This window comes from Conger conger, chromosome 3 (assembly GCF_963514075.1).
Source record: "Conger conger chromosome 3, fConCon1.1, whole genome shotgun sequence".
In the NCBI taxonomy this organism is placed as follows: Eukaryota; Metazoa; Chordata; class Actinopteri; order Anguilliformes; family Congridae; genus Conger; species Conger conger.
Genome location: NC_083762.1, coordinates 21886101 through 21911917, shown reverse-complemented (window position 1 = coordinate 21911917; position 25817 = coordinate 21886101). Strand labels below are relative to the sequence as shown.

At 41.2% G+C, this 25817-nt stretch overlaps 1 protein-coding gene across 1 annotated transcript in view; it reads right to left on the bottom strand.

The window, feature by feature from the left end:
- The window catches only part of LOC133124624 (teneurin-1-like), a 217602-nt gene that overhangs the window by 83808 nt on the left and 107977 nt on the right, over positions 1-25817 (bottom strand). Inside the window, exons 5-9 of the mRNA XM_061235984.1 lie at positions 24154-24392; positions 12865-13026; positions 9153-9361; positions 6184-6394; positions 4370-4471 (exon numbers count right to left, since the gene is read on the bottom strand). Of these exons, the coding sequence (XP_061091968.1) occupies positions 4370-4471; positions 6184-6394; positions 9153-9361; positions 12865-13026; positions 24154-24392 (923 nt within the window). The remainder of the gene's footprint in view (positions 1-4369; positions 4472-6183; positions 6395-9152; positions 9362-12864; positions 13027-24153; positions 24393-25817) is intronic.

Sequence of the window (25817 nt, the reverse complement as noted above, 5' to 3'; positions counted from 1 at the left end):
AGAAAAAATCACATTGCAGTCTGACTGAAAACAATCCCTAAACATTGAACTTTGGGGCAGCCTGTAGCCTAGTACACGTACATGTACAAGGTACATGACTGGGACCATGAAGGTTGGTGGCTCAAGCCCTGATGTAGCCACGATAAGATCCGCACAGCTGTTGGGCCCTTGAGCAAAGCTCTAGGAGGGATTGTCACCTACTTAGTTTAATCAACCGTAAGTCACTTTGGATAATAGTGTCAACTAAATTACAAATTATTACACACACTTTATCTAATAGTCAGTCGGTCTGCTGTGGGTTTCCAAGAGAGCAGCAATCAGTACTTGTACAAAAGCGGTCCCCAGCTATGGAAACTGACCAGTCTTACAATATGGGCCATCTATGGAGCTCTCCTGTGCAATTCAGCTATGCCAGCCCAATGTGATCTTTAAACCATTACTCCATCATTAGTTTCGTAGTAGAGGCTTATCCATCTCCAGATCCCATTGATGTACAGTCTAGGCTAACTAAAATTCCACGCATTTAATTAATAAAATCACACATTTTTCTTCTAACAAAAGAATGACCAGCACTTCTCTCTGAAATGCAGACTGGCCAGCTTGAATGCAAGCAACCACCAACAGTCCTTTTATACCTTTTTATTCCTATGATGATAAAAGGAATAAAACCAAGGCTGTAAACCATTAATTCATCTCTGTTATGTTTGTTCTCCCACAAGTGAATATTTTAATTGATCAATAAAGTGCCTCAGTAGCTTCTCTATAAAGTGTGAAGAAAATGACAAATAAACCACCGCCATGCATCTCCTTTATTTACCGGATGGATTCACTCCCCCGGATATGCACAGCGGTCTGCTGAACAAAGGCCGCCAAACGCCGCTGTTCTCTGAACAGCCCAAAACTCTTTTTACACAATGATATCCAGTTCAGCAGGGGCGCCACCACAGATTTTAGGCCCTATTAAAAGACATCACATTGGGCCCCACCAAACCATTACACCACCTTTTACCGTCAGAGCCCATGGAATCATCCTAAATTCACTATACACTCTAATTTCAACTGGTGCCACACCTATGCAGTATGGAAAACCTGCAAACATATTTTAAATGTCAAATACAAATGTAATTTAAATGGATACAATTCACCATTAATTCTCTATTACTTCCACTTTTCTATGATGAAACACAAAGAATCAAAAATAGAAACACACAAAACCGAGTGAATGAATAATTACTTAACAAAAAACAACTTCATAAATAAATCTGACCTTCACTAACCCCTTCCCTGGATTTCCATAATTTTATGCAAATAAATGTGAACCTGTATTGAAACGCTGGGTCAACATACAATTATATTCTGGCAGCAGAAACCCCACGGTGTGAGAAAAAATGCTAATGATATTCAAGAGCGACGCTCCGATCGGAAAATACACGTGCAGCGGAGACTAGAGGGAACGCACGTCGCCGAGAGCCAGGCGCACAGAGCCCCCTGTCACGCCCTGACCTCCTGAAGGTCGCGCCGTCTCTCCTTCTTTTGTGGAGCGGATGCCATCTCGCCATCTATGATAACGGCTGCTCAGCTCTGGCTTCCCATTAGTCTTCATTATGTGCTTGCCACTTTTCCCAGGCCAGTAATAGGCCCATTACGTTCGCTACAATAACTCACAGAGATTCGGCGAAAAAAGGTGTGGGAGTCAGATAAAAGTAAAAGAGTGCGATGGGAGAGGAGAAGACAGCTCTGAGCCTCAAAGCAGAAGCACTGAAACAGGGCTGATTCATGGGCTTACGCTACGCTATGCTACTCAACCCAACGGGTCCGCGGTGTCTGCTGGCACACTCGGCCGAAGACCTGGAGGGCTACAGTGTCGGCAGGGCTACTCGTTCCAAGACCTGGAGGGCTACAGTGTCTGCAGGGCTACTCAGTCTAAGACCTGGAGGACTACAGTGTCTGCAGGGCTACTCGGTCTAAGACCTGGAGGGCTACAGTGTCTGCAGGGCTACTCGGTCCGAGACCTGGAGGGCTACAGTGTCTGCAGGGCTACTCGTTCCAAGACCTGGAGGGCTACAGTGTCTGCAGGGCTACTCGTTCCAAGACCTGGAGGGCTACAGTGTCTGCAGGGCTACTCAGTCTAAGACCTGGAGGACTACAGTGTCTGCAGGGCTACTCGGTCTAAGACCTGGAGGGCTACAGTGTCTGCAGGGCTACTCGGTCCGAGACCTGGAGGGCTACAGTGTCTGCAGGGCTACTTGTTCCAAGACCTGGAGGGCTACAGTGTCTGCAGGGCTACTTAGTCTAAGACCTGGAGGGCTACAGTGTCTGCAGGGCTACTCGTTCCAAGACCTGGAGGACTACAGTGTCTGCAGGGCTACTCGGTCTAAGACCTGGAGGGCTACAGTGTCTGCAGGGCTACTCAGTCGTAGACCTGGAGGGCTACAGTGTCTGCAGGGCTACTCGGTCCGAGACCTGGAGGGCTACAGTGTCTGCAGGGCTACTCGGTCTAAGACCTGGAGGGCTACAGTGTCTGCAGGGCTACTCGGTCTAAGACCTGGAGGGCTACAGTGTCTGCAGGGCTACTCGGTCCAAGACCTGGAGGGCTATAGTGTCTGCAGGGCTACTCAGTATAAGACCTGGAGGGCTACAGTGTCTGCAGGGCTACTCGGTCCAAGACCTGGAGGGCTGCAGTGTCTGCAGGGCTACTCGGTCTAAGACCTGGAGGGCTACAGTGTCTGCAGGGCTACTCGGTCCAAGACCTGGAGGGCTACAGTGTCTGCAGGGCTACTCAGTATAAGACCTGGAGGGCTACAGTGTCTGCAGGGCTACTCGGTCCGAGACCTGGAGGGCTACAGTGTCCGCAGGGCTAGTCCATCCTGGGACTGGGTAGTTACAGACTGAACAGGGCTACTCTCCCTGGTCCTAGAGGGCCCTAGCAGGTCAACTAAGCCCTTGATAAGAGTGTTGACTGATGTCCGCAGGTTAAAAAATGACCATTTAACAGCAGCGAGAACCCCCAAATCATTTTTCTTTCAATTTCTTTTATTTTTTTCAAGTTAAACATTTTTTATTTTTTTAAATATATTTTTAAAAGTGGTTCACCTTCAGGGCACAACAGTCTTATTTTCTCAAAGTCTTTTTTAACCCTCCACTGATTCAATCAGAAGTCTGGATAAAAGTTAAGCACTGCACATCTATTACAGTGAGAAAACAAAAAAATCTATATGATTTGTGTTTTGTAGCAAAAACGAATGATCTAGACTCTCTGGACTGTAAAGTAGGAAAACAGTGAGTCACTGATTTATTGATGAGTAACATGCTGTTTCTACATGGAAAATATTGATTTTGGGTTTAGAATTCAATGAAGAGGCTTTATCAGAGGTGGTCCGGTGCAGGTGGGTAACTGTTGACCCTATGTACACTTGCTGCATGCATACAGTAAAACGAACACACCGCAATGGTTAAGACATCCAGAGCCGAGATATAATTTGGATTGTATTCTATCAAGGCACTTTTTATTCTTGCCCTAAAAAAGAAGCTGAGAACACTCAGATAAGAATACAAAATAAATCATTAAAAAAACTTCTGGATTTCAATAAACTGCGATTGCAAATAAAAACTCAAACAAAGAACAGACAAGGAAGATAAAGAAGTTGTAGATAATTACACATACGGCACAGATACTTTTCCTGGCAGTAATGAGAACCATTCTTTATGCATTTAATCGCAAATCCATGCCAATGAATTCACATTATGCCAATGTGTCACTGCTGCTGAGAAACTATAAACTTCAAAATGCTGGTAATATTAGCAAACATTTAAAGAAAGCATTTGAGAAAAGCAAGTCTCTATCCTCATTGTTGGCAAGCCTGCAGAATCAGCAACATCCACATCTCTCCTAGTTCATTCCATGACAGCAGACAGCTGGCAGCCACAGCCAAAATTGTCTCTAGCCACAGTCATGGGTGAAAGTCCTTGCAACAGCAATGGATATGTGTGCTTGTGCGTGTTGGGGGCAATTAGCAGAACATAGGCATTTGTTTGTATAGCATTCAGACTCCCTGGGTGGGAATTCACATAGCTGTCAGGTAAACATTATTCCAAAATTACAAAAACTGACACTGATCCTCTCCAGTGGAAGTGCATGCTAATTCATGTTTAATATAGTTTTTTCCACATGCTCTGTCTTTCCCTGCAAACCATACTCTATGCTTCAATTAAGCTTTTTTCCTCATTCCTCACATGTATACTAGTGCCACCTTTGTGACACTTTCCACCTTTGTGAAAGTGCACTCGTGCATACCATATGTCCATACAGTAAATGGGTTGCCATGGTGAGGAGAAGAGCCGGCAGAAACGCAGTGATATTCAGGCTTACCTTTTGCACAGTCAGGGCCAAGGAATCCAGTGAAGCAGTGACAGTGGCCTGCCACACACTCGCCGTTCCCATTGCAGTTTGTGGAGCAACCGTCCATGGTTTCTGCACACAGACAGCACATGGTCATCACAGGCAAGGGTTAATCTCCAATCCTGATACATCCTAATGAAACCTCTGGAGAGTGGCTTAGGGCAGGTTCTGGGATGTAATGAGTCACAGTTAAAACATCGCACTGAGGTAGTGTGTAGTTGACGGCTTAAGCTTATTCCTGCCGTACTTAGACGACATACTAATAGGAGAGTATTTCCTCAGAATTGGACAGAGCTCAGTTTTCATATAGGCTTAGAGAGTACAAAGTGTGTGTGTGTGTGTGTGTGTGTGTGTGTGAGAGAGAGAGAGCTGGCTCTGTGCTTCTATGATAGCATAACGCAAGCAGCCAGACTCATTAGAGGCTTATTATGGCTGTATTGCCACTCTTGGGAATAGCCACCCATTCCGTGAACTTAAATGCATAATTCCATTTTAATTCAGACTGCTCTCATGCATACTTTAGCCACTGATAAATGCAATATTCAAATAGCAATCACACTACGAGTAGGAATCTTAAAGCAGGCACCCTCTGGATCCCTGCCTGTCATGTGATGAAAGATTTATAAGGCACGGACGAGAGAAAAGAATCATGAAAAAAACCCTTAAATTATAGTATAATTCAAACAAAATGAAAGTAAAAAAAGCAGGAGTAGAATTTGACAAGTATAATTATTGTCTCCGCCCGTGGGTACATTAGTTTTGAATACATTCGTTTTCAAACTCTCCCCTATAGCGTGTGCAGTAGAATGAGGTAAAATAGACTGAGGACCTTATCAAGAGCAGATGGCAAGTACATTAGTATATCCCGTTCCTCATATGCTCACAGAGAGGTCACCAAAGGTCAGTCAATTAAGGGCGACAGACTTTCTCCTCAGCTGTGTGAAACCCCTGGCAGTTCTTTACATAAAAAAATACCCGGCTGGCACCATCAAGATGTTTTCATTAGGCAATGCAACACTGCCTCCCCAAACCAGGAACCATCAAGTGGCAGCATAATAATCATAGAAAAACAGAACTGCCGCACATTTTTCATTAAGAAAGATAAAAAGAATCATCCATGATTAATTTGTTTGTCTCTGAGTCTGTTTGCTAGTCTCTCTCAGTGCATCTCTGATGCACACACGCACATACACACAGACACACAAACACAAACTCCTTAGTACAGATGTATTTAAAAAATGCCAGCTTCTATTTGGCAGTGAACCTTCTACTGTGACACATTTTCGTAGTATTGTTATTTCACTGAGAATGAGCCAAAACAATCAATTCAAATAATACATCAAAGTAGTCCCTGGTACATTGAAAAACAAAGAAAAAAGTGACAGAAAATGAAATGTGTCTACTCAAAGAGGATAAGCGTCAACATTCAATTTCAAGTGTTCAAAAGTAGCACGCATATTTTTTTCACCTTTTACAGCAATGCAGTGAATGCAGTAAAAAAGGATTGTGGGTTGTAACAGCTCTTTTTCATGTGATGGAGTTGAAGAGTTGAAGGTATAGCTATGATTATGAATATCAGATTCACGTTGAGATTTACGATTTCACATTCAGGCAGGGTTTGATTTCTATCAAAACAACACCATGCATAGCGATATTCACTGCACACAAATCATGCATGGCATCACACGCCAATAACATCAACACTGCATCTACATCACTAGCTTAAACATGATTTTCATTTGGATTCTTTATTTCATCTCCTTGAACCATAATATGTTGCCTACCAATTTTGGAGCTGAGAATGAGTACTTGCTCCATTTTCTTGCCGTCATTGTAAATGGCGAGGTACCAGGTTCCAGGATCCATGTACTCTATGAAGCCGGTCTCCTGCAGGGCGCCGAGGATCAGGTTTCGAGGGGCAGAGCTGGACTCCTCCGACCCCTTCATCTCCGGCTTAATCAGCTGCTTCCCATCCAAGAGCTTCACAAAGTCAAACTGATAAACATGGAAAACAAACAGTCAGAGACGAGGGTACACAAGAGCTACACGTGATGACAATGTACACACAATCAGGACAGACAGGTGGACAAAGACAAGTAAATAAACAAACGAGACAGTAGATATATAGACTCATATACAAAAAAAGCCAGACAAATATAGAGGTGATGAAATACAAAGACAGGACAGACAGATTGATGAGAGTGAAGAGATATGAACATACACATTACACGAAGTGCACACTGTAGTCCACCTAACCCCAGTGATATCACCACCAGAAGTTTAGCAGTGACAGGAAATCCACCCAAGAATTACCGTAACCTGGGAGAGCTGCAGGGACACGGACAGCACCCTCCCGACTCACAGACAGGGTGGCAGCTGTGGCTGGTTGTAATTAGTCCAGCTGCTACCCATTGCCTAATTATTTGGCCGTATAAAAGGGTCTCCTAACAGGACTTATAACACAAATAAAAGGTGTCTGTGCACCACATGATACAGTGGCCGACAAAGCCTACAACAGGAAGTAAGGTGGGGTACACAAATGCAGTGTTATCCTTCAACAGGAAGTGTGGTTGGGCTGGCTGTGTGTACGTTAAGGAGAAATGTGCAAGCTGACAACTACCTCAGGCATTGTACTCCAGCCTCTATTGTGTCACTCCTATAGTATTCTCACATTTTCCCACAGATGAGGGAGACAGGCTACACATTATTTCATTGTCTGCTGGTGACTGGTGTGTAGAATACACACCTTAAGGCAAGAAGGAATTGTATTTTTTTCCTATTTTTTATTTTTACACATCTAAAATAAAACGGGCAGATGATACAAGCTGCTTTGCTACGGAGCCCTGGGGTGCCAGACCAGCTCTGATGAGCATGCTGCCTCAGGAGTGTTCAGTGAGCCTCCAGCCAGATGCTCCCCCAGGGCTGAGGAACAATTTCTGTTTTCGGTTTTGGCAAGTCATCGGAGGTAAAGCAGCCTCCACATTAATTAACTTCTGTTGGGCTTCCAGTAGGACAACGTCCCTGCAAGCTGAAACACGGTTTCTGTTAAACTCCTTTGCAAAGCGGGACAGAGGAGCCACACTACACAGCCATGCTAGGGACATTTATGGTCGATGTGAAATGACACAAGATTGCTAATGACGATGAAGCAACTCAAAGCAATCGTTCTGTTGTGGTTTGCATTTACAAACTGAATGGCACGCAATTTCTCATCTCATTTCAGATAAATATTCCTTTTGAAGATGAATCTACTCCATTTTCCATGTTAATTGACATGGTTAAAAGAAATCCCCCATGGAATCAAGTCAGAGATCTGCAGGCTTCTGAAGACAGGCTTGAATTAATGGCCAATTACATACAAACCAACAGCACGCTCTCATGTACTCGTGAATGGCTGAGCAGGGCAGTGTGGGTGTGAGGACACACACACACACACAGACACACACACGCACACACACACATCACCCTGCTAAGCCTCCTACTGTGGACAGGGTAAACCACAGCAGGAGGGACCAGGTTCACTTGACCATAATGACCTCCTATGTACACTGTCAGCAGTCATCATGTACAAACCTGGTCAAGACAAGCATACATATGTCTGTCAGTGCGAAGGAGAATATGGGTGTGGATGAATTATTGATGCCACACATTAATCACACACAGACACACAAATAAACACCCATGCATTCTTCAGAGAGCTCAGGGATAAAAGCAGTACACTTGTCATTTCAACTTGTAATTACATATCACAAATGCTACAGTAATTGGAAGAGACCTATGAATACATGTGGCTGTATATTAGTATTATTAGTCATTCGTTTTTAGACACTAATTGTCTAGTTTCTTATCTGTTAAATTGATTTTGCCTATTGTCTATCATAATGTCATAACATCAAGCAAAGCTAATCCAATGTGCACTTTACGAAAAGAGTACTCAAATACTGATTTGGGAATTAGAGTTCATCTCAGGGCCTTTGATTCAAATAAACAAATAAATAAATAACATTAACAAACATCTAGTGAAGAACCCTAAATGTGTCTCACTTTCATCATTTGGAAACTACAATGACTTTATTATTCAATTAGTTGTGAATTTAGAACAAACTGCATCAAACGCTCAGCTTGAGATATCTTGAGAGTCAACTAAATCTATACCCCTTTCCAATTGTCCTGTCCTGGTCTGTATTTATATTTGTACCCAATCAACTTATATACACTCAGTGAGCACTTTATTAGGTAGACCTGTACACCAGCTTGTTCATGCAAATATTTAATCAGCCAATAATGTGGCAGCAACTAAGTCCATAAAAGCATGCAGACATGGTCAAGAGGTTCAGATATTTTTTTGGTCCAAATGTCAGAATGTGGAGTATCTCAGAAACTGCAGATCTCCTGGGATTTTCACGCATAACCGTCTAAGAGTTGTGCAGCAGAGAATGGCGCAAAAAACAAAAAATATTCAGTGAGCAGCAGTTCTGAGGGCAAACACATGTTAGTATAGCATTTTAGCATTACTCATGGTTTCTGTGCTAATATGCTAATTAAATAAATATGTTCAGAGAGCACCTTTGAATCTAAGTTTTTACTCATCTTTACCATGGTACACCTCCTGCCCCAGCTAAAGGTCATGAACGCTAAGCTAAACATTCACTGTGATATCAGCCCTACTGCATCGTAGAGCTAAACATATTTTTCTTGTTTTGGTTATTGCCTTTGCTGTGTAGGTTAAGAGAGGGGCGTCTTTGCAGCATACCTGAGTGTGCGTAGGGGGGATATTCCTCCTTCCGTAGATTCCCAACAGAGCGTCCCGGGCCAGTGAAATGTTGAATTTGACATAGGTGGGGTGGTGAACGGTGAGGTGGTAACGCCAGAACAGGCCTGGAGGAATGGTCTGCATCACCTGGGTCCCGAGGTCCACCTCCCCTCTGTCGATCGCTCTGCCCTTCTGATGCACACTTTTATCTGCAACATACGCACACCCACACATCAGTACAGTCACACATACACAGTACATACACCTGCACATCACTACAGTCACACATACACAGTACATACACCTGCACATCACTACAGTCACACATACACAGTACATACACCCACACATCAGTACACTCACACAGACACAGTACATGCAAGCAGACATATGTATACATATGTGGGTGCAGTTATTCACATGCGGGTGCACACACACATGCACACACACACACACACACACACACACAAATTGTTGGACGTATTGTTTAAAAACAATATAATACAGTAGATACAATGCAACTGCTTTGGCTTCATACAGAAAGTCACACACACGCTAAACTGATTTTCCCACTTGTCATTCACACTGTCCGCTTGCACACATTTCCTCCCGTCTCATCAGTCTACACAGTCTATCTCTCTTTACAACGCATCAGCCCTATGAGAAAAACTTTTCTGACAGAATAAACAGCTATGGCTACAAACAAAGGCTTATGAGAAGGCACGTGACTGTCAATCCATTTTATCCACAGGGTATGAACAGTTCATTATTCAGACCCATTGGAGCATCAGCCATGATCAGAAATCGACACCCTGTTTCAGGCATGAGACCACTCTATAATAGCAAAGGTCGTGACATCCAATGTGTGTGATTTGTAAGCCGTGATCATTACACACAACTCTCAGATCCGAGTGTCAACATAATACCGCGCTGATAGCGTTCTCTGCATAAGCGACTCACACACTTCTAAAGCTCACTTCATTTATTATTTCAATTGCCTGGTGCTTTCTTAATAGCGTGTATTTCTTATCTCTGTGGTTATGACAGACTATGAGTAATCTCTGATGCTGTTTGATATGAAGATAAACCAGTCTTTGCTTGATTAACTTGCCAAGGTATTTAGATTTCATCTGAGTCACTCTTGTTCAAATTGGAAAATAGTACTGTATGCCCAAGTCGCCCCGAAGAAACTATACAGGAATATTGCTATTCCTGGTCTTTTAAAGCATTGGTCAGGGTAAAAGAATTTAACAAGGGGTCATCATGTTCAAATGGCCTCCTTACTGTGTGTCTTCAAAGTCTGGAGCAGATATTAACTCTAATAAGAGTTCTGACATGTAACCTGATTAATTTTCTTCGCCCCAGGAGTTATCAGAATTAAACAATTACACATGTAATCTATTTCCTAAGAAACTCAAGCATCGTTTCAATTATACTGTAGTTATTACTGCTCACAACTTAATGAAGAACCCAACAGGATGGGAACTTAATAGATGGCTGGCTCGACAGAAGACAAAAGAAAAGGAGATGTCTTTACTCTTTAAACCCCAACACCAGATCAGCATGGATAAGTTTAATGATTTTTCAAAGGAATCCACACCTTAGGAGGAATAAAAATATCAAGTAAGAACAGGTCATTATAATTAAGGTGATTCAATTAAAAGGTTGTTTGAGCAAGGCACCTAATAAGACTGCAGCCATTCTTCCAATTTCGTTGCCAAATTGATGTCAGTCGAAGTCACTAAGGCGATAATTCCATTTGCCCAAAAGGCAGATCTATTTATATTCAATTTTAACCCTTTTACCACCCACTTCTAGTTCAAAAATATGAACACCGCAGGACAACACAGGTATTTAACATTTCAATTATATCATCCTTTTAACTCACACACTTAATTGAGCCATTAATCTTCTTCTTCTTCTTCTTTATTTTTAGCTCCAAACGGAGCTTTTTTCCTCCATTTAATTGACATTAGCAGATTCTTAATGTGCCTGCATTAGACCCATCTGGGCCATCATGTTTTATAAATCTTACAAAAGATAAAAGCTTTAAGGCTTTTTACAGCAGGGCTTTTCGTGCGACAAACCCCATTTTATTGCATTTCATTATGTCTCTAGCGTACAAAGTGCACGCTTGGTACACTCTACTGCTACTGCAGCTTTCATATTGAATCATGCCAAGGCAGAACCAATGTAGGGGATAAACTACCCTGCTTTTCACCCCATCATCTGATCTCTCTTTAAACACCCTCACCTTTTCCCCCACTGGCTACATTTCAGCAAGTAAATTAATTAATGAATGAATAAAAAACAATACATTTTTTATTTATTAGCCATCACATTTAGGAAGACGCTTAAACTAAAAAAAAAAAGCAGTTAAATTAACGCAACAAAATATGTCACGTGCCAAATTCCAAGTTCTTCTTTTGTTTTAATATAAATAAAATACCTGGATATAGACATAAGGACAGTTATATACAAAAAACATCTTGAGGGAAAGTATTAAGAACACATAGCACTGAACCACACCTCTTAACACACTGGACAAATTAGTGTGCAGTGCCAGCTCGCACTCCTCAGAGATTAAAGAGCAGGCACTTTCTCCATTTCTTTAATTACAGTAACTGTCCATTGTCCTTATCTTCATTCATTTGAGCTTCTAGGCGACACAAAATAAAATGGTCTCACTCTACAGTTCAGTATATGTCATATTTTATAAATCATGCTACTCCCTTAGACCAGAGTGATTAAAAACATGTTTGGTATTACATTACATTACATTATAGTAATTTAGCTGACGCTCTTATCCAGAGCGATGTACAATGAAGTGCAAATCAGAACCAGGGACATGTGCGCAACCCTAGAGGGAAGTACGGTTCTGTATTGTATCTGTTATGTGTTGAATGTACGGATGTGTGTGTGTGTGTGTGTGTGCATGAGTGTGTGTGTGTGGGTGTGATATGCACGTGTGTGTGTATCTACTGTCTGTACCATTGTGAGGCAAACACATACAGTATAGTTAATTTACATTTTTGTCATTTGGCAGATGCTTTTAATCCAAAGCAACTTAGATTCCTCCACAAGAACAAGAATACATCATATATACACAGCATTCTCTATAATGGACAAAGTATTTTCCCTTGATTTGTAACAGAGATATGGAAAAAAAAAACGGTCTGCATATATTTCATGAATCGCACGTTTTTCATCAGAATTTTATTTATTAAAAACGAAAGTGAGAAGAATTTGAAAAAAAGCTTTGTGAATGGGGGCCCCATGTCTTTCTTCGCAGTGAAAGTGCTTTGGTTCAGATTGCAAGAAGACACTAGATATGCAGTCAGGAGACCCAACTGTCCACCAGTTGAACTCATTCCTGATAAGTATCCCTCTCACGCATGGTATCCATCAAAGCACAGTTTTATCGGGCCTTCCTACACCTCATATAGCTCACAATGCACCTGCAGGTTATGGGAATAAGCGCTGGCATTTCCCAAAGTATAATAATTTAATCTGTGTGATGAAACAGCTCGGAGAACACTGCCAATGCACTGTTGCAGCACTAGGCCCTAGAGCGAAAAGAAAAACTCCATATACAGTACTCTGTCTATTCATCTTCTCTTTTACACCTGCTCCTCTGCCTTCCCCCCTCTCTCTCTCTTTCTCTTCCTCTCTCTCTTTCTCTCTCTCTCAAAGGCTGAGCATTTACACTCACCTCCTTTATCACCTCTGCTAGTCTTGTCAGGCCCAGAAGTATCTGCAGGTGTAAAGGTGGTTTCCATGGTTTCAGAGTCCTTGTTGAACTTGCTGACGCCGTTCTCGTAGAGCTGCCCATCTGCAGGTTTCAGGTGCCAGGTCAGGCCAAACAACTGCACTGCTGTGGGAGAGAGATACGGTCATATACTCCGACCAGAGGTTTAAAGATGACCAATGACTCCACCAGTCATACTCCAACCAGAGGTTTAAAGATTACCAATGACTCCACCAGTCTCAGACTCTGACCAGCGATTTAAATATTACCAATGACTCCCCCAGTCACATACTTCGACCAGAGATTTAAATATTACCAATGACTTCACCAGTCACAGACTCTGACCAGAGATTTAACGATTACCAATGACTCCCCCAGTCACATACTTCGACCAGAGATTTAAATATTACCAATGACTTCACCAGTCACAGACTCTGACCAGAGATTTAAAGATTACCAATAACTCCCCTAGTCACATAATTCGACCAGAGATTTAAAGATTACCAATGACTCCCCCAGTCACATACTTCGACCAGAGATTTAAAGATTACCAATGACTCCCCCAGTCACATACTCTGACCAGAGATTTAAATATTACCAATGACTTCACCAGTCACAGACTCTCACCAGAGGTTTAAAGATTACCAATGACTCCACCAGTCACATACTGCAACCAGAGATTTAAAGATTACCAATGACTCCCCCAGTCACATACTCTGACCAGAGATTTAAATATTACCAATGACTTCACCAGTCACAGACTCTCACCAGAGGTTTAAAGATTACCAATGACTCCACCAGTCACATACTGCAACCAGAGGTTTAAAGATTACCAACGAAAACTAAAACAACTGGGGCTCAGTGCTAAAACATTTTATATGTATTCATCCTGGCACCCTATTTTTTTGCATAAACATCCCAGGCAGGAGAATCCACATTTCTCCTGCCTGGGATTTCCTGTATTAAACACTCCATGCTGTTCACATGCTTATTAAAGCACAGTGTGACAGAGATGGGCAATTAAGGCAGATCTTCTGAGATAGAGTCAGGGGCACGCATTGAACTGCATGGTAACATATTATTTTATGCATGACTAATGATCCTTTCAAAGCTGTATTCCAGTCAAAAACCATTTCAGCCTTTTGAATGGAAAAATGCATGTGGCACGATATGAGAAATGTTTATTGATTTATTTATTTTATTATCCACACAATGCTAATAATAGAGGCATTAACCCCAATGCCTGGGCTGGTGAGGGTTTTTTCCATTTATTAATTTTTTTTCAGGGTGCAATTTTCAATCACTATGGTAACAGGATATACAGTTTGAAAGCGCTGAAATGGACAGTTCTATCTGTATAACCTATATTAAGATGCCATTGCTTTAGCGACAACAGCTCCTTATTTTGTAACATGTGGGTGGTAAAACAAGTGTGAGGGGACCTCACCTTCTCTGCATTTTGGAAATCCACATACTCTACAAGACATAAGGTAATGTAAATTTTGCAATGTCTACTATATTTCTGAGGAAGACAGTGGAAACACCATTGACAATAGAGGGCAAGTTATATCGGTGAGCATCTAAATACATAGATATTATTATTCAGTATGCTTATAAATAAGGAGCCAGTCTGCCTTTGAATAATAAATAGCATGTGAAATTATGGAATGTGTTTCACTTGTTCATGGGCCGCAATGAATATATTAGTATAAAAGATGTTATTATTGCGATTATTGTACTTATTATTGATGCAACTGAGTTACTTACTATTGAGTACTGAACTGTCTTGTTGTCATGGAAATGTTTGTCAAATAAACATTCAGCTGTGCAAGGCATTCTGGCTGTTGCAGTAATTTTAATTTAGATTTTGGTTATGAAAAAAACACATTTTACCTCTTAATATGACACTGTTTCTCATTCTGATTGCTTGTTTGGATCAACTGTACTCATCACAAACATATTATAATAGCAATAATTATATCGCAACTTTCATTTTGCAGGAAGGTCCATAAATGATTGAGAATCTACTTGGTTAAATGCAAACACAAAAACAGTTCTCCAGGGAGATTATATTTGTGGGTTCAGTATTGCATGTTGTACATTGAATTTCATGGAGGAGATACTGCTGTCCAGAACCTGAGCTGATTCATTAAACATCAAATTAATAAATTGATACCACCACTACTACTAAGTAACAAAAATGAAAAAATTATAATGATAATGTGATAAAATTAAAACGAGGAATTTCAGCTTCATAATATACCAACCACATTTCAAAGCGAGCACGACAAAGCAGAGTCATTTACCAGCTTAACAGCATAAATCCATAACATTAACAAGGTACCGGCACCACGGGAATCCCGAAATGAAAGCTTTCTGGTGATTAGCAAATAGCTGTTCTTCAAAAGATGATCTTCATAAGGAACAGTCATATGTTTGTGTACTATTTAGATATGCAAATGAAGTTGCATGACTTTGAACAACATCAAAGTACCTTTGTTTTTTTCCTTTTTTTTTGCTTCTTCTGTCAATTTTTCACGCTTTGAATGCTTACCAAGAACTGTGGGTTTGGAGCCACACAGAATGCCCAGTTAAACTCAAAGAAAATTCTAACCAATTTGTGTGCCCTTTGAATACCTAAATGGAAAAAATAGAGATAGATAGAGGTCATTATCAATATACGGAGAGGAGAAACAATCTGGGCCTTTGATTTGACCTTGAAGCTAATCAGGCATGGAATCTTTTCACACTGATTTTCCCAATGAGCCATTTTCATTTTCAGATTAAGTTGATGATTTGATCGTGATTCATAAATAAACAGCTTTAAGACGTCAGACTGGCACGGAATTCCTGGAAATAAATATGCAGTTATTTTAACATTTTATCATTTAGGGGGTCTTTCTCTGCTGTCAAACATAGTGGTGGGTCAACACAAGACAACACAAGGGTTAATTCCAAAGCCTCATCACTTAGCCTCAGTCGAAAATATCAAAAGGCTGGCACTTTTATCACTTGCCCAATTTTCATGAAGCATGCATAAACATTTAAAATATGTATAAGAAAGACATAATGTAGCAGTCAATAAATGACATTTCATTACCAGACTGGATTTATCTCATGGGGTGTCGCTTAAATTTTTTTTTTAAAGCCTCCTACTTTAGAATTTATATTTTGTTTTACTGCACTTTTACAGCATTGCTAACCCCAATTTAGCTCGAGACAGAAAGCATATTCTAAGCTAAATGCTTAAAGGTTTATGGCATGGCTCATTTTTTCCCAATGGTTGTTGACCTTTGTTGGCCTTTTAGGCACTACCATAAACCAGTCACTTGAAATGGCCAAGAAGAATTAAGTTAAGGTGCAAAGATTGTCTCTCCAAGAAGAATGAGGCTTCTTCTCAAGAATGCAGGATGAATCCAATTTCTTACCCATCGAACACCTGACCTTTGTATATCTGTGCCATCACATGTGCTAAGGTAGCTACAAATCAAGGTATTATCAGTCTAATGGTGAGATTACTTGGGGGATTGAAGAGCATTACTCTTGGTTGGAGCCCTGCGGATATCTGTGTAAATTGTGGGGTAATAATGTGTGAGTCTGGAGGACCCTCAATTTAAAGGCAGATAGATACATACTCCACAGGGATCGTTATTTCTCACTTCAGAAATGAGTGTGAGTGAATCCCCGTCCACTTAAAAAGTAAGTGCAATCTCCAACTTCAGTCCACATGGTCCCACTTTATACAGTATTAAGTGTCTCTAATACCTGCATACTTACATGGTAACTAGATGAGTAAGTACTAAGTAACTACAGTGTAAGTACACACTGGTACATCGTATCTACAGCTCAAATACCAGTGTAATTACACATATGTAAGAACCCACTGAATGGTGTGCGTAAGTACACATGGAGCCTCCTTATCCACCTCATCCCAAAGGTGCGATGTTGGATTGACATCTGGGGACCTGCACAGGCCATTTCAGTAAACTGAAGTCACTGTCATGTTCATGGAACTAGATGATGGGTGCTTAGGGACATGGTATCTTGCTGCAAGTATCCATTTCAAAAATGCTAGACTGTGGCCATAGAGGGATGCACATGGTCAGCAAAAATGCTTACATGAGTTTAGACACTGCAACCACCACGCCAGGCAACTACAATGATGCCACAGTCAATGTCACATAGATCATGCAGCATGCCATTCAAATGTTTATTCTGAGTACTAACCTTTTCACTATGTCTGCAGGCTTTATATATTGAGTTGCAGCCATATGATTTTCTGTTTTTTAGGTGCACCTAATAAAGTGACCGCTGACTGTATATGTGTGAGTGTGTATGTGTGTGCGGCATTATTCTCATTGAATATTAATAATCCTTAATGACCTACATACAAACCCCCTCAATACTGAATCGAAACATAAGACTTGAAAATGCAACACTTTGGTATTTGTATAATAGTTATCCGGTTTGGCCTTGAGTCAGATGTATTGATGTTTGTGCAAACTGTAGGTCAGGGCTGAAAGCTGAGCGAGATAAAAGAAGCAGGCCCTCTCAACTCCTCTTCATATTAACATGTCTAGCCAGGTGGAAGCGCTGGTGAGACCTTTGGCTACTGTGCCTGTACAGCAAACAGCAGGAGTGACTCACTCTCCGTCCTTGGGTTCATATTTCTGTGGGGTGAATGTTTCATTTTGATTGAGTGAAGGTGAAGTCGAATTCCCTCAGGCCTCCTTTGAGGGATTGGGTCTTGGGTCAGAATCCATTGGCTCAGAGGCTGGTTTTTGGTGATGGAAGACTTCTGAAGCCAGTCTCCTGGAGTACGATGGTCCTAGGGGGAGATCGTCCTCTAAAAATAATTTTCCAAATCCTTAATTTTTCCCTCCCTGCAAAATATTGATTGCAGGTCAGCACTAATCTTGTGTGTGTAGTGGGTGGGTGACGAGGGACGGGACATGTTGATTTGAGCCCATGGTAAATGAAAACAAATTGGATTTGTGAACGATATCAATGAGCTCACCAGCACTGCAGGGCTTTGATCTTCACTGCAATATAGTGATCCTTGGCAGAGTGGACCAAAACATGTGTTCCCAGCAAGGTTTTGCTGCCCACAACAGTGTTGCCTCTATAAATCTGTCTGCTTTAACTCAAGATTTCTGCCTGTGTCTGTTAATAAATTATTACATGAGGATAAATGAATTAGGGAACAAAGGACTCAAATGTGTTCCTCCCAAATGAAATCACTGCTAAATGGGTTTTTAATTTTAACAAGCATAATGTAGGGCAGCAATGATTTTTTAAACTGTGATGAAAATTCAGACTGATTATTATTATTATTTTCTTCCAAATGAGCCTAAAAAATAAGTGGGAACATTATGGACTCTGTGTTCCTGCCATCACACTGGAAAAGTGGTATTTTCTTCATGGATGCTGCACGCCTGAGCTGGTTTGGTAATTTGGAGATTCAAAAGACAGCCATGCCATTGTTGTTAATTAAACCTGAGGGAAGCTATTTGCACTGTGCATGTTTGTTTGTATTTTTATTTTTTTTACTTCTAATTTAAAATTTGAATTCAGATTTTAAAAATTTCCAAAAGAGAGTTATGTTTTTTGTTATATGTTCTCTGCAGGTATAGGAAAGCCCTCATTTTTTATATTGACATGCTAAGTGTTGCAGGGCATTTAAAAAAAAAAAAGAAGAAAAATTAAATATCTTTGTCCAACTACAATTCAGGGCCCTTTGACATAAAATTCTAGAATCGCCCCTGGTTAATGCGGAGTCATTTTATTGCTGTGAACGACATCATTGGCATTATTAAAATCTTCCCTGGTTTTATTTGGTTAATAAAACTTCAATATACTGTTGTCATTATGTCTTTGTTATAGCATAGTGTGTTTAAGCTATTTAACTACAGGTTTCATGGGAAATAAAAACTGAGCCATGGTAACTATACATTTAGGCAACATTTTATTGAAATTTTGATGGGTGAAAATGTAACAAATTTCTCCAAAGTATGAGATTTGTTCATTTGTTCCTTCATTTTCTGGAAAAAAGGAACTGCCCTAATCTGAAGCTCCCACACAAGAATACCATGGAGAAGCTTCTTTTGATAAATATACATTCAGTGATCACTTCATTAGATCTGCACACCAGCTTGTTAATGCAAATATTTAATCAGCCAATCATACAGCAGCAACTAAATGCCTAAAAGCATGCAGACACGGTCAAGAGGTTCAGCTGTTTTTCTGACCAAATGTCAGAACCGGGAAGAAATATGATCTGAGTGACAATGACCGTGGAATGATTGTTGGTGCCAGACAGGGTGGTTTGAGTATCTCCTGGGATTTTCACGCATACTAGTCTCCAGAGTTTGCAGAGAATGGTGCGTAAAAAAACAAATATTGAGTGAGCAGCAGTTCTGTGGCTGGAAATGCGTTATTAATGAGAGAGGTCAGAGGAGAAGGGCTGGACAAAGACTGGACAAAGCTGACAGGAAGGTGACAGTAATGCAAATAGCCACACATTACAACAGTGGTATACATACATCATCTCACACAACGCGTCAAACCCCTAAGTGGATAGGCTACAGCAGCAGAAGACTTAATAAGTCTAAAAAATAAGTCTAATAAATACCTAATGAAATGCTCACTGACTGTATCTTCCATTGCAGTAGTAGACCACAGAAATCGGCAGTATGCCAGCTGCAATGTGCAGGGCTTTTAAAGGGCAAGAATAGAGGACAGTTGATTGAACCCGCTGCCACACACCCACTGATAATATTCAGAGTAATCTAGTCCATTTTCCATCCCCGCTACACACTTTCAGTTGTACACTCCTTACCTCTTGTCACAAAAATACCAGAATTCAGTAGCCATGCCCAGTGTGCCAAAGTGCTGTGCTATTGACTGCTCCCCTGTGCTGTGCACCACTGATTTCAGAAAAAAGAGCCCTTACTATATTTCATAATAATTATTACTCATTCATGCATTCATACTGCTGATGTAAATTAGTGAACACAAGAATATAATATGTCAGTTTGTCTACCAGATCAGGTACATTTTTGTTCTTCAAGGATCAAATTTCCCAACTGTACCTGAAGATACAGTAATATTCTCCTTGGGTACACATGAGTACATTTTCCAAACAAAAAAGGTACAAATGAACTATAGGGGTACAATTTGATGTACATATAGGGTACCACCCCAGTGACACTTCTCATACCTTTATTTCTGAAAGACTACCAAAGCATAGGCCTACTAGCAAATGGTTGAATATAAGGGACAAGTAAACAGTTATAAGAACAGTTGAGAAAAAAGCTAAGCCGTAATTTTCAGACAGGAGCTGGTTATATGAGTTTAGCATGAATGAGGTTCAGGCCTAGAAGCTGCAGTCTTTCCAATGAAGGCAGTGTGTGGCTTACAGCAGGGGTTCAGCCTTTAAGACAACGAGAGAACGCACCAATCAATAAACTCACAATGAAGCATGAAAGATCTGCTAGCATCCATGCCAGACTGCTTTTCAACAGCGCACATCACACGGCCCTTTGACATTTTCTCACTGCTATCGATTATAACACTTTCCAGTCTGTTAAACCAATAGCACAACAGACAGGTATCTGTAACCTTGCCCTAATGAACTGAGAAAATGGCGGATGGGGATTCTTTCCTTTTCCCCTTGACTACGACTCCCTTTCTTGGTAGCGCCCTGTCGATACACCTTGAATTGAAACATTCTGACTTCATTAGCCAATCCTTGATAGCATCTATTAAATGTATCTGCAGAAAAAGGCTTGACACATGCAAATGCGGGCGATCGCATTTGTAGGCAAAAGTAGTAAGCGGTGCATCCACGTCATTGATGAAGCATCGTAGTTTCCTCCATAGCCTTTGACAGAGCGTGTAGTCAGGGGGAAGTGGAGAGAGAAATCAGTGCATCATGCAAATACACATCTGCCAACAAAATGCACCCAGAAACACACTCTGCTCTCCGTTTGGGAATTGGCTCATTGCCCACTTGATGCCACACAGTAGCATCTTTGTCCTGGCCGTGTAACTGGATTATATTTCGTGTGGGTCCCTGATATGTCTGTGTATAATGTATGAGGACTGCAGATATACCCAAAGGTATAGAAAGGCTAGAATTATGCTAATGCCTCCCCTTCTTACTCCTCTCCAACAACACCTCGAGGTTTGAAAGCAATTCATGTAGCTTAAAATGTATTTACGTGGGATACGAGCACACTTCATTATCAAATACACTCTGCCAATAAAAATGTATTGAGACGCAGCAACAGGAGAAGCATGGGAGACAAATGCTTGGTAAATGTACAGTAAGTAAAATGATTTTGCACAGAGGATAATGGACAACCTCCAGGTCCCGTTTTACAGGACTGTGCTCGTCACTGGCCTGGCCTCATTCTGCATCTGTAACTTCTGTCAGGAGTCAGGTATAGTGTAACCGAACTGGTCGTAAAAGTTGAGCGTTCAGTCCCTATGCAGAGTACTGTTGTCCTTGAGGAATAAACCAGAACTGCTTCAGAAAAAATACAGCTATACACCATAGTGTAAGTCAAAGCGACAAACAAATACCACAACAAAATGAATAATGGCTTTACCATTACTGAGTAAACTCCATCCCCCATGTTCCGTGACATCATTCTACATGGCGATAAATTATACAGTCATGGAAATCACCTATTTTTTTTTCAATTCAATTTGAAATCAATTTCCCAAAATATAAAAAATATGAATAAATACGAATAGGGGCACAATATGTCCCTATTTGAAAATAAGTTCGTGACATGCGAGTAAATCCATTTTACTGTGAAAGACACCTGGAACCGAATTGTAAGCCTCCACAAATGAGCAATATGGGCTTACAGTGTGTCCCAGCCAAATAGCATTTTTCCCTCTCCCCCAACCGCGAGTATGATAAAGTCGGTGATGCGGTGTCGATGTCTTGCACAGCAGGCTTCTCTCAGGTTGTCTAAATGTCCTTTCCAATCCAGCCTTCCCAGAGTGAAATCAAAGCCACCGATCAGCCCAAGGTGTCACAGCGAAAGCTTACACCTCATAAACCCTCGTCAGGAGGCCTGGCACTGTGTTCGCCGTAATGCGGGATGACTGGCATCTGCAATGAGTCCCGCTGCGGAGCAGGGGCTTGTGGGTAATGCATTTCTCCCACCTTGTGATTTATTTGGCATTTCCATGAATAATGTGCTCCTTAATTTTAGTTGATGTTACATCCATTATGATATATTCGGAAATAGAACCTAGCAATGCAGCAGAAGACTAACTTCAAATGCATGTCACTGCATTTGAACAGCGTGTCCTTATATTTATGGTACACCGAAAATGTGCACATGCCGTTGTGTGTTGGAATACTTAACCTGTAGAGAGAATGAATAATATGAGGCTATTAGAACTAATAACCGTTTTTTTCAGTCTGTGACAAATTCAAAGGTCATAAAACAGACTCGGAAACAGGCGCCACACCTATTCGACAGAAACAAACACGTTGGTCATGCAGTTCAGCAAATTGGATATCTGTTCTTATTGCCTTGTTCACGGTTTCATTCGCAACCCTCAGTATTGATCATATAGTGCTCGCTCGGGGGCATCATGTTAAAAAGCCATCTCGCTATTAAGGACAACAGAGCAGGAAGTGTTTTCAGGCAATAACAGGTGCAGGGCAGTCATCATAGTCAGGGCCTTCGGAGAGAAAAAAGGTTTCTATTAAAGCCTTTGTTGGACACAACAAAAATGAAAATATTATGAGAATAGTTTTGTTTCTCTTAATCTATTTTTACTTTTTAAAAATCTAATTTATGAGGCTTCAGGCAGGAATTGCCAAGGGAATCTCCTCAGCACAATGCCCCCTGGTTCACAGCCCTGGTGTCAGGAATGAATGAAACATGGGTGGCTGTGCACTGGAGCCTGCAGCTTTAGGGAAATAATCCTCCAGAGGTTGCAATCGTGATTCTTAGATGAATCCAGTTCTATAAACTGACAATATAAAATAAGCGGATAAATAAACATGCATGAGCAAGGAACCAGAATGGGTCAGACTACTGGATAAACATATACCTTGATTTCTGATATTTTGTTAAGTGGAGGAAATCATCGGTCTTGTGGAGTATCATGGAGAGGTAAAACCTTGCTAAACAAACAGCACACAGCATGAACAATTCAAAGCATTCTTTTCATGTTTGCAAACAAGATGGCCTTTCTCTTTGTCCTAAAAAGCCTTTCTTTTCTGATGGATGGAATAGCTGAGAACCTTTCCCTTCCTGTGCAATACATTCACAATAGGAACTTTTCTTCAATTCGTAGTACAAAGGACCACAGCACACAAAGGCTTCCCAGTAACCTAGCACCAGCCATGTGATGTCATAACAAATGACAGAAAATCTTGGAATATAATGGGGGGGGGGGGGGGGGGTGGTAGCCATTTTGAAGGCTTATGGAGGCTGAGTGAAAAAATGGTTTGACCCTTTGCTAAGACTCGTCATCTGCAATGGCACTGGGAACTTTCAATAAAGGATTTCTTTTCACTAATAAAATGGCATGTCGAGTGCTGAAAAGACTAAATTCCTTTTAAACTATTTCAGGAATTCAATCAATGTGATGCTAAAAGATTATGAATGCACAGCAATTAATGCATAATAATGCACTGCACTTAGAGGTTTCATCCCGTCTCAGAGTGCTTTACATAGTACGGGGAAGGGAAGTGTGACCGACCTCAGGCTCTTCTGAATTATAGCACCTATCTAGTTGATGGGTGATAGCCATTTTGCACCCAAGCACTCACCACAAATCAGTTCAGACGGAGAGAGAGGGACCTACAGTATTCAGCCAATTTAAATGGAAGATGATTAGACTGTTAGTTAGATTGAAACATCTATTTTCGGAATTTTGCCAGGACAATTTAAACCCTATTATGCTGACAAGATTGGAGCGAATCCATGCATTCTCATTTAAAATCATATTTCAAAGCTAAAATAAAACAATGCATAATGAACTCAGTTGTTATACCTCACACGCAATCTAAAGCAGCAGACAAGTGTCCTCTCTAGTCTCACTGCCACATCAGACATCTGTCTCATTATTTTATAACGATGAAACAAGTTTGTTTCTGCGAGAAAACAAGAGCATCCTGCAATCATCAGCACAAAAAACCCAGGTAGAAATGACCGCATGCTATGAATTGGTTGTTTTGTATATTCGTCTAAACGGCGCGGCGGTCCGCGTACTTACCGATGACATAAGCGAGCAGGAGCGCCAGCGTCACGGTAACGGCAGTGGCACTCAGAGCCGTGCACTTCCAGTTGCAGCACTTGTAGGGCTTGCTGAAGGTGAACGCGGGTCTGGAGAACGTGCTTCTGGGTAGAGGTCGCGGGGGCGGGGAGTACACGGTGCTGGAGGTGAGGGGGTAGTTCTGGCTGGCTGCGCTGAAGAGGGCAGAGGAGCCTGATCCGTGCTTGAACAGGAAGTGTCTGAAAATAGGACACAAGGGGGCACTGTTTTAAAGGGTGGAAGGTCGCACGATGTAGGACACAAATACGTATAGGTTATACAAGAATGTAAACAAATGAACATACATATAAGTTACATATGAGGGCATGTGTGCGTGGGTTTGTATCTTGGCTGTTGTTTCTATGAAAACTAGCTTGTAGATGCAGTAGTCATTGCATGCATGACTACTTTTAAACAGACAGAGGAAGCAACCTGACATGGCTGTCTAAGTGAGCCCAAACATTCATCACCTTCTGGCATGAAATCTGATACACACCTAGCCGCCATGCTACTGCTGACACCACTGCATTATTCTTATTAACAGTAAAAAAAACAGTCAATAAAATTCAATCAATGCATCCTCTGTAATGTAAAGAAATAAAAAAAAAGAATATGCTTGTGGGTTTAAATACAATCAATGTGCTGATGTGACAGAAATATGTAATTGCATTGAGTCAGGCCTAGGCCATATCATCAGCATATTTGAGAGTCTATATATTGACTTGTCTAATAGAAATGTTCAATTACCTTACCTTGCTCCCAGTATATCATGGACTATCTCAATGTTTAAATTGAGATTAAAAATCCATATGTTTAACCATTTTTCTCTTTCCAAAAATCCTAATATGCTGCATTTATCCATGAGCATGCTGCTATGTTTTAGCAGCTGAAGCCTTTGTGTCTGCTTAGTACTGGCTAAAAATATGATACCCCAAAGGTACAGTACCGCACTCTTCTCTGCCACAAAAGTTTATATTTATTAGACCTGGGAAAGAACCAATATTTCAACCACTGCTTTCAATAGGGTTTGAAGGTTGTAGCTAAAAATCTGGTGATTTGATTGATTCCAATCAATATGTTTGCTGGAGAGAATAGCATTGGAGACAACCGCCATTTTGAACTCACTTGTCTTCACCTGATCCGTTTGGGAGCCCTCCTTCCTGTCTCTCTTCAGCTGTAAAGCTACAGTGCAGTACTGTAACACTCCCCTAATACCAACCACTTGCTATCTGAAGGGCAACAGGCTACCGTTTCTTCTACCTCAGTCCTTCTTCCACAGTACTGTCAGGACCGGGCCCTGTGGAGACCCCACCACCCACTTCAAGACCTCCCTTGCTGTGAATCCACACAAAGCCTGTCAAGCGCTGATCCACACAGAGACCCTACTCTACTCCAGGTCCTCTGCCTGTCTGTCACTGCTTCAGCTGTCAGTAGCTGGGAACAGCTGCATCAGTGGGCTGTTTAATCTCCTTTCTTCAATGCTGTAATTCCATAATATAGAAACGACATGACTCTTAAAGGGCATTTTCCTTTCCTTATTTACTTGGTCACAACTAGCAGGACCAGGAGATGTTTTCCTCCCATATACGGTACGTATTTTTCTTCTCTCGAGAGGAAATCACTTC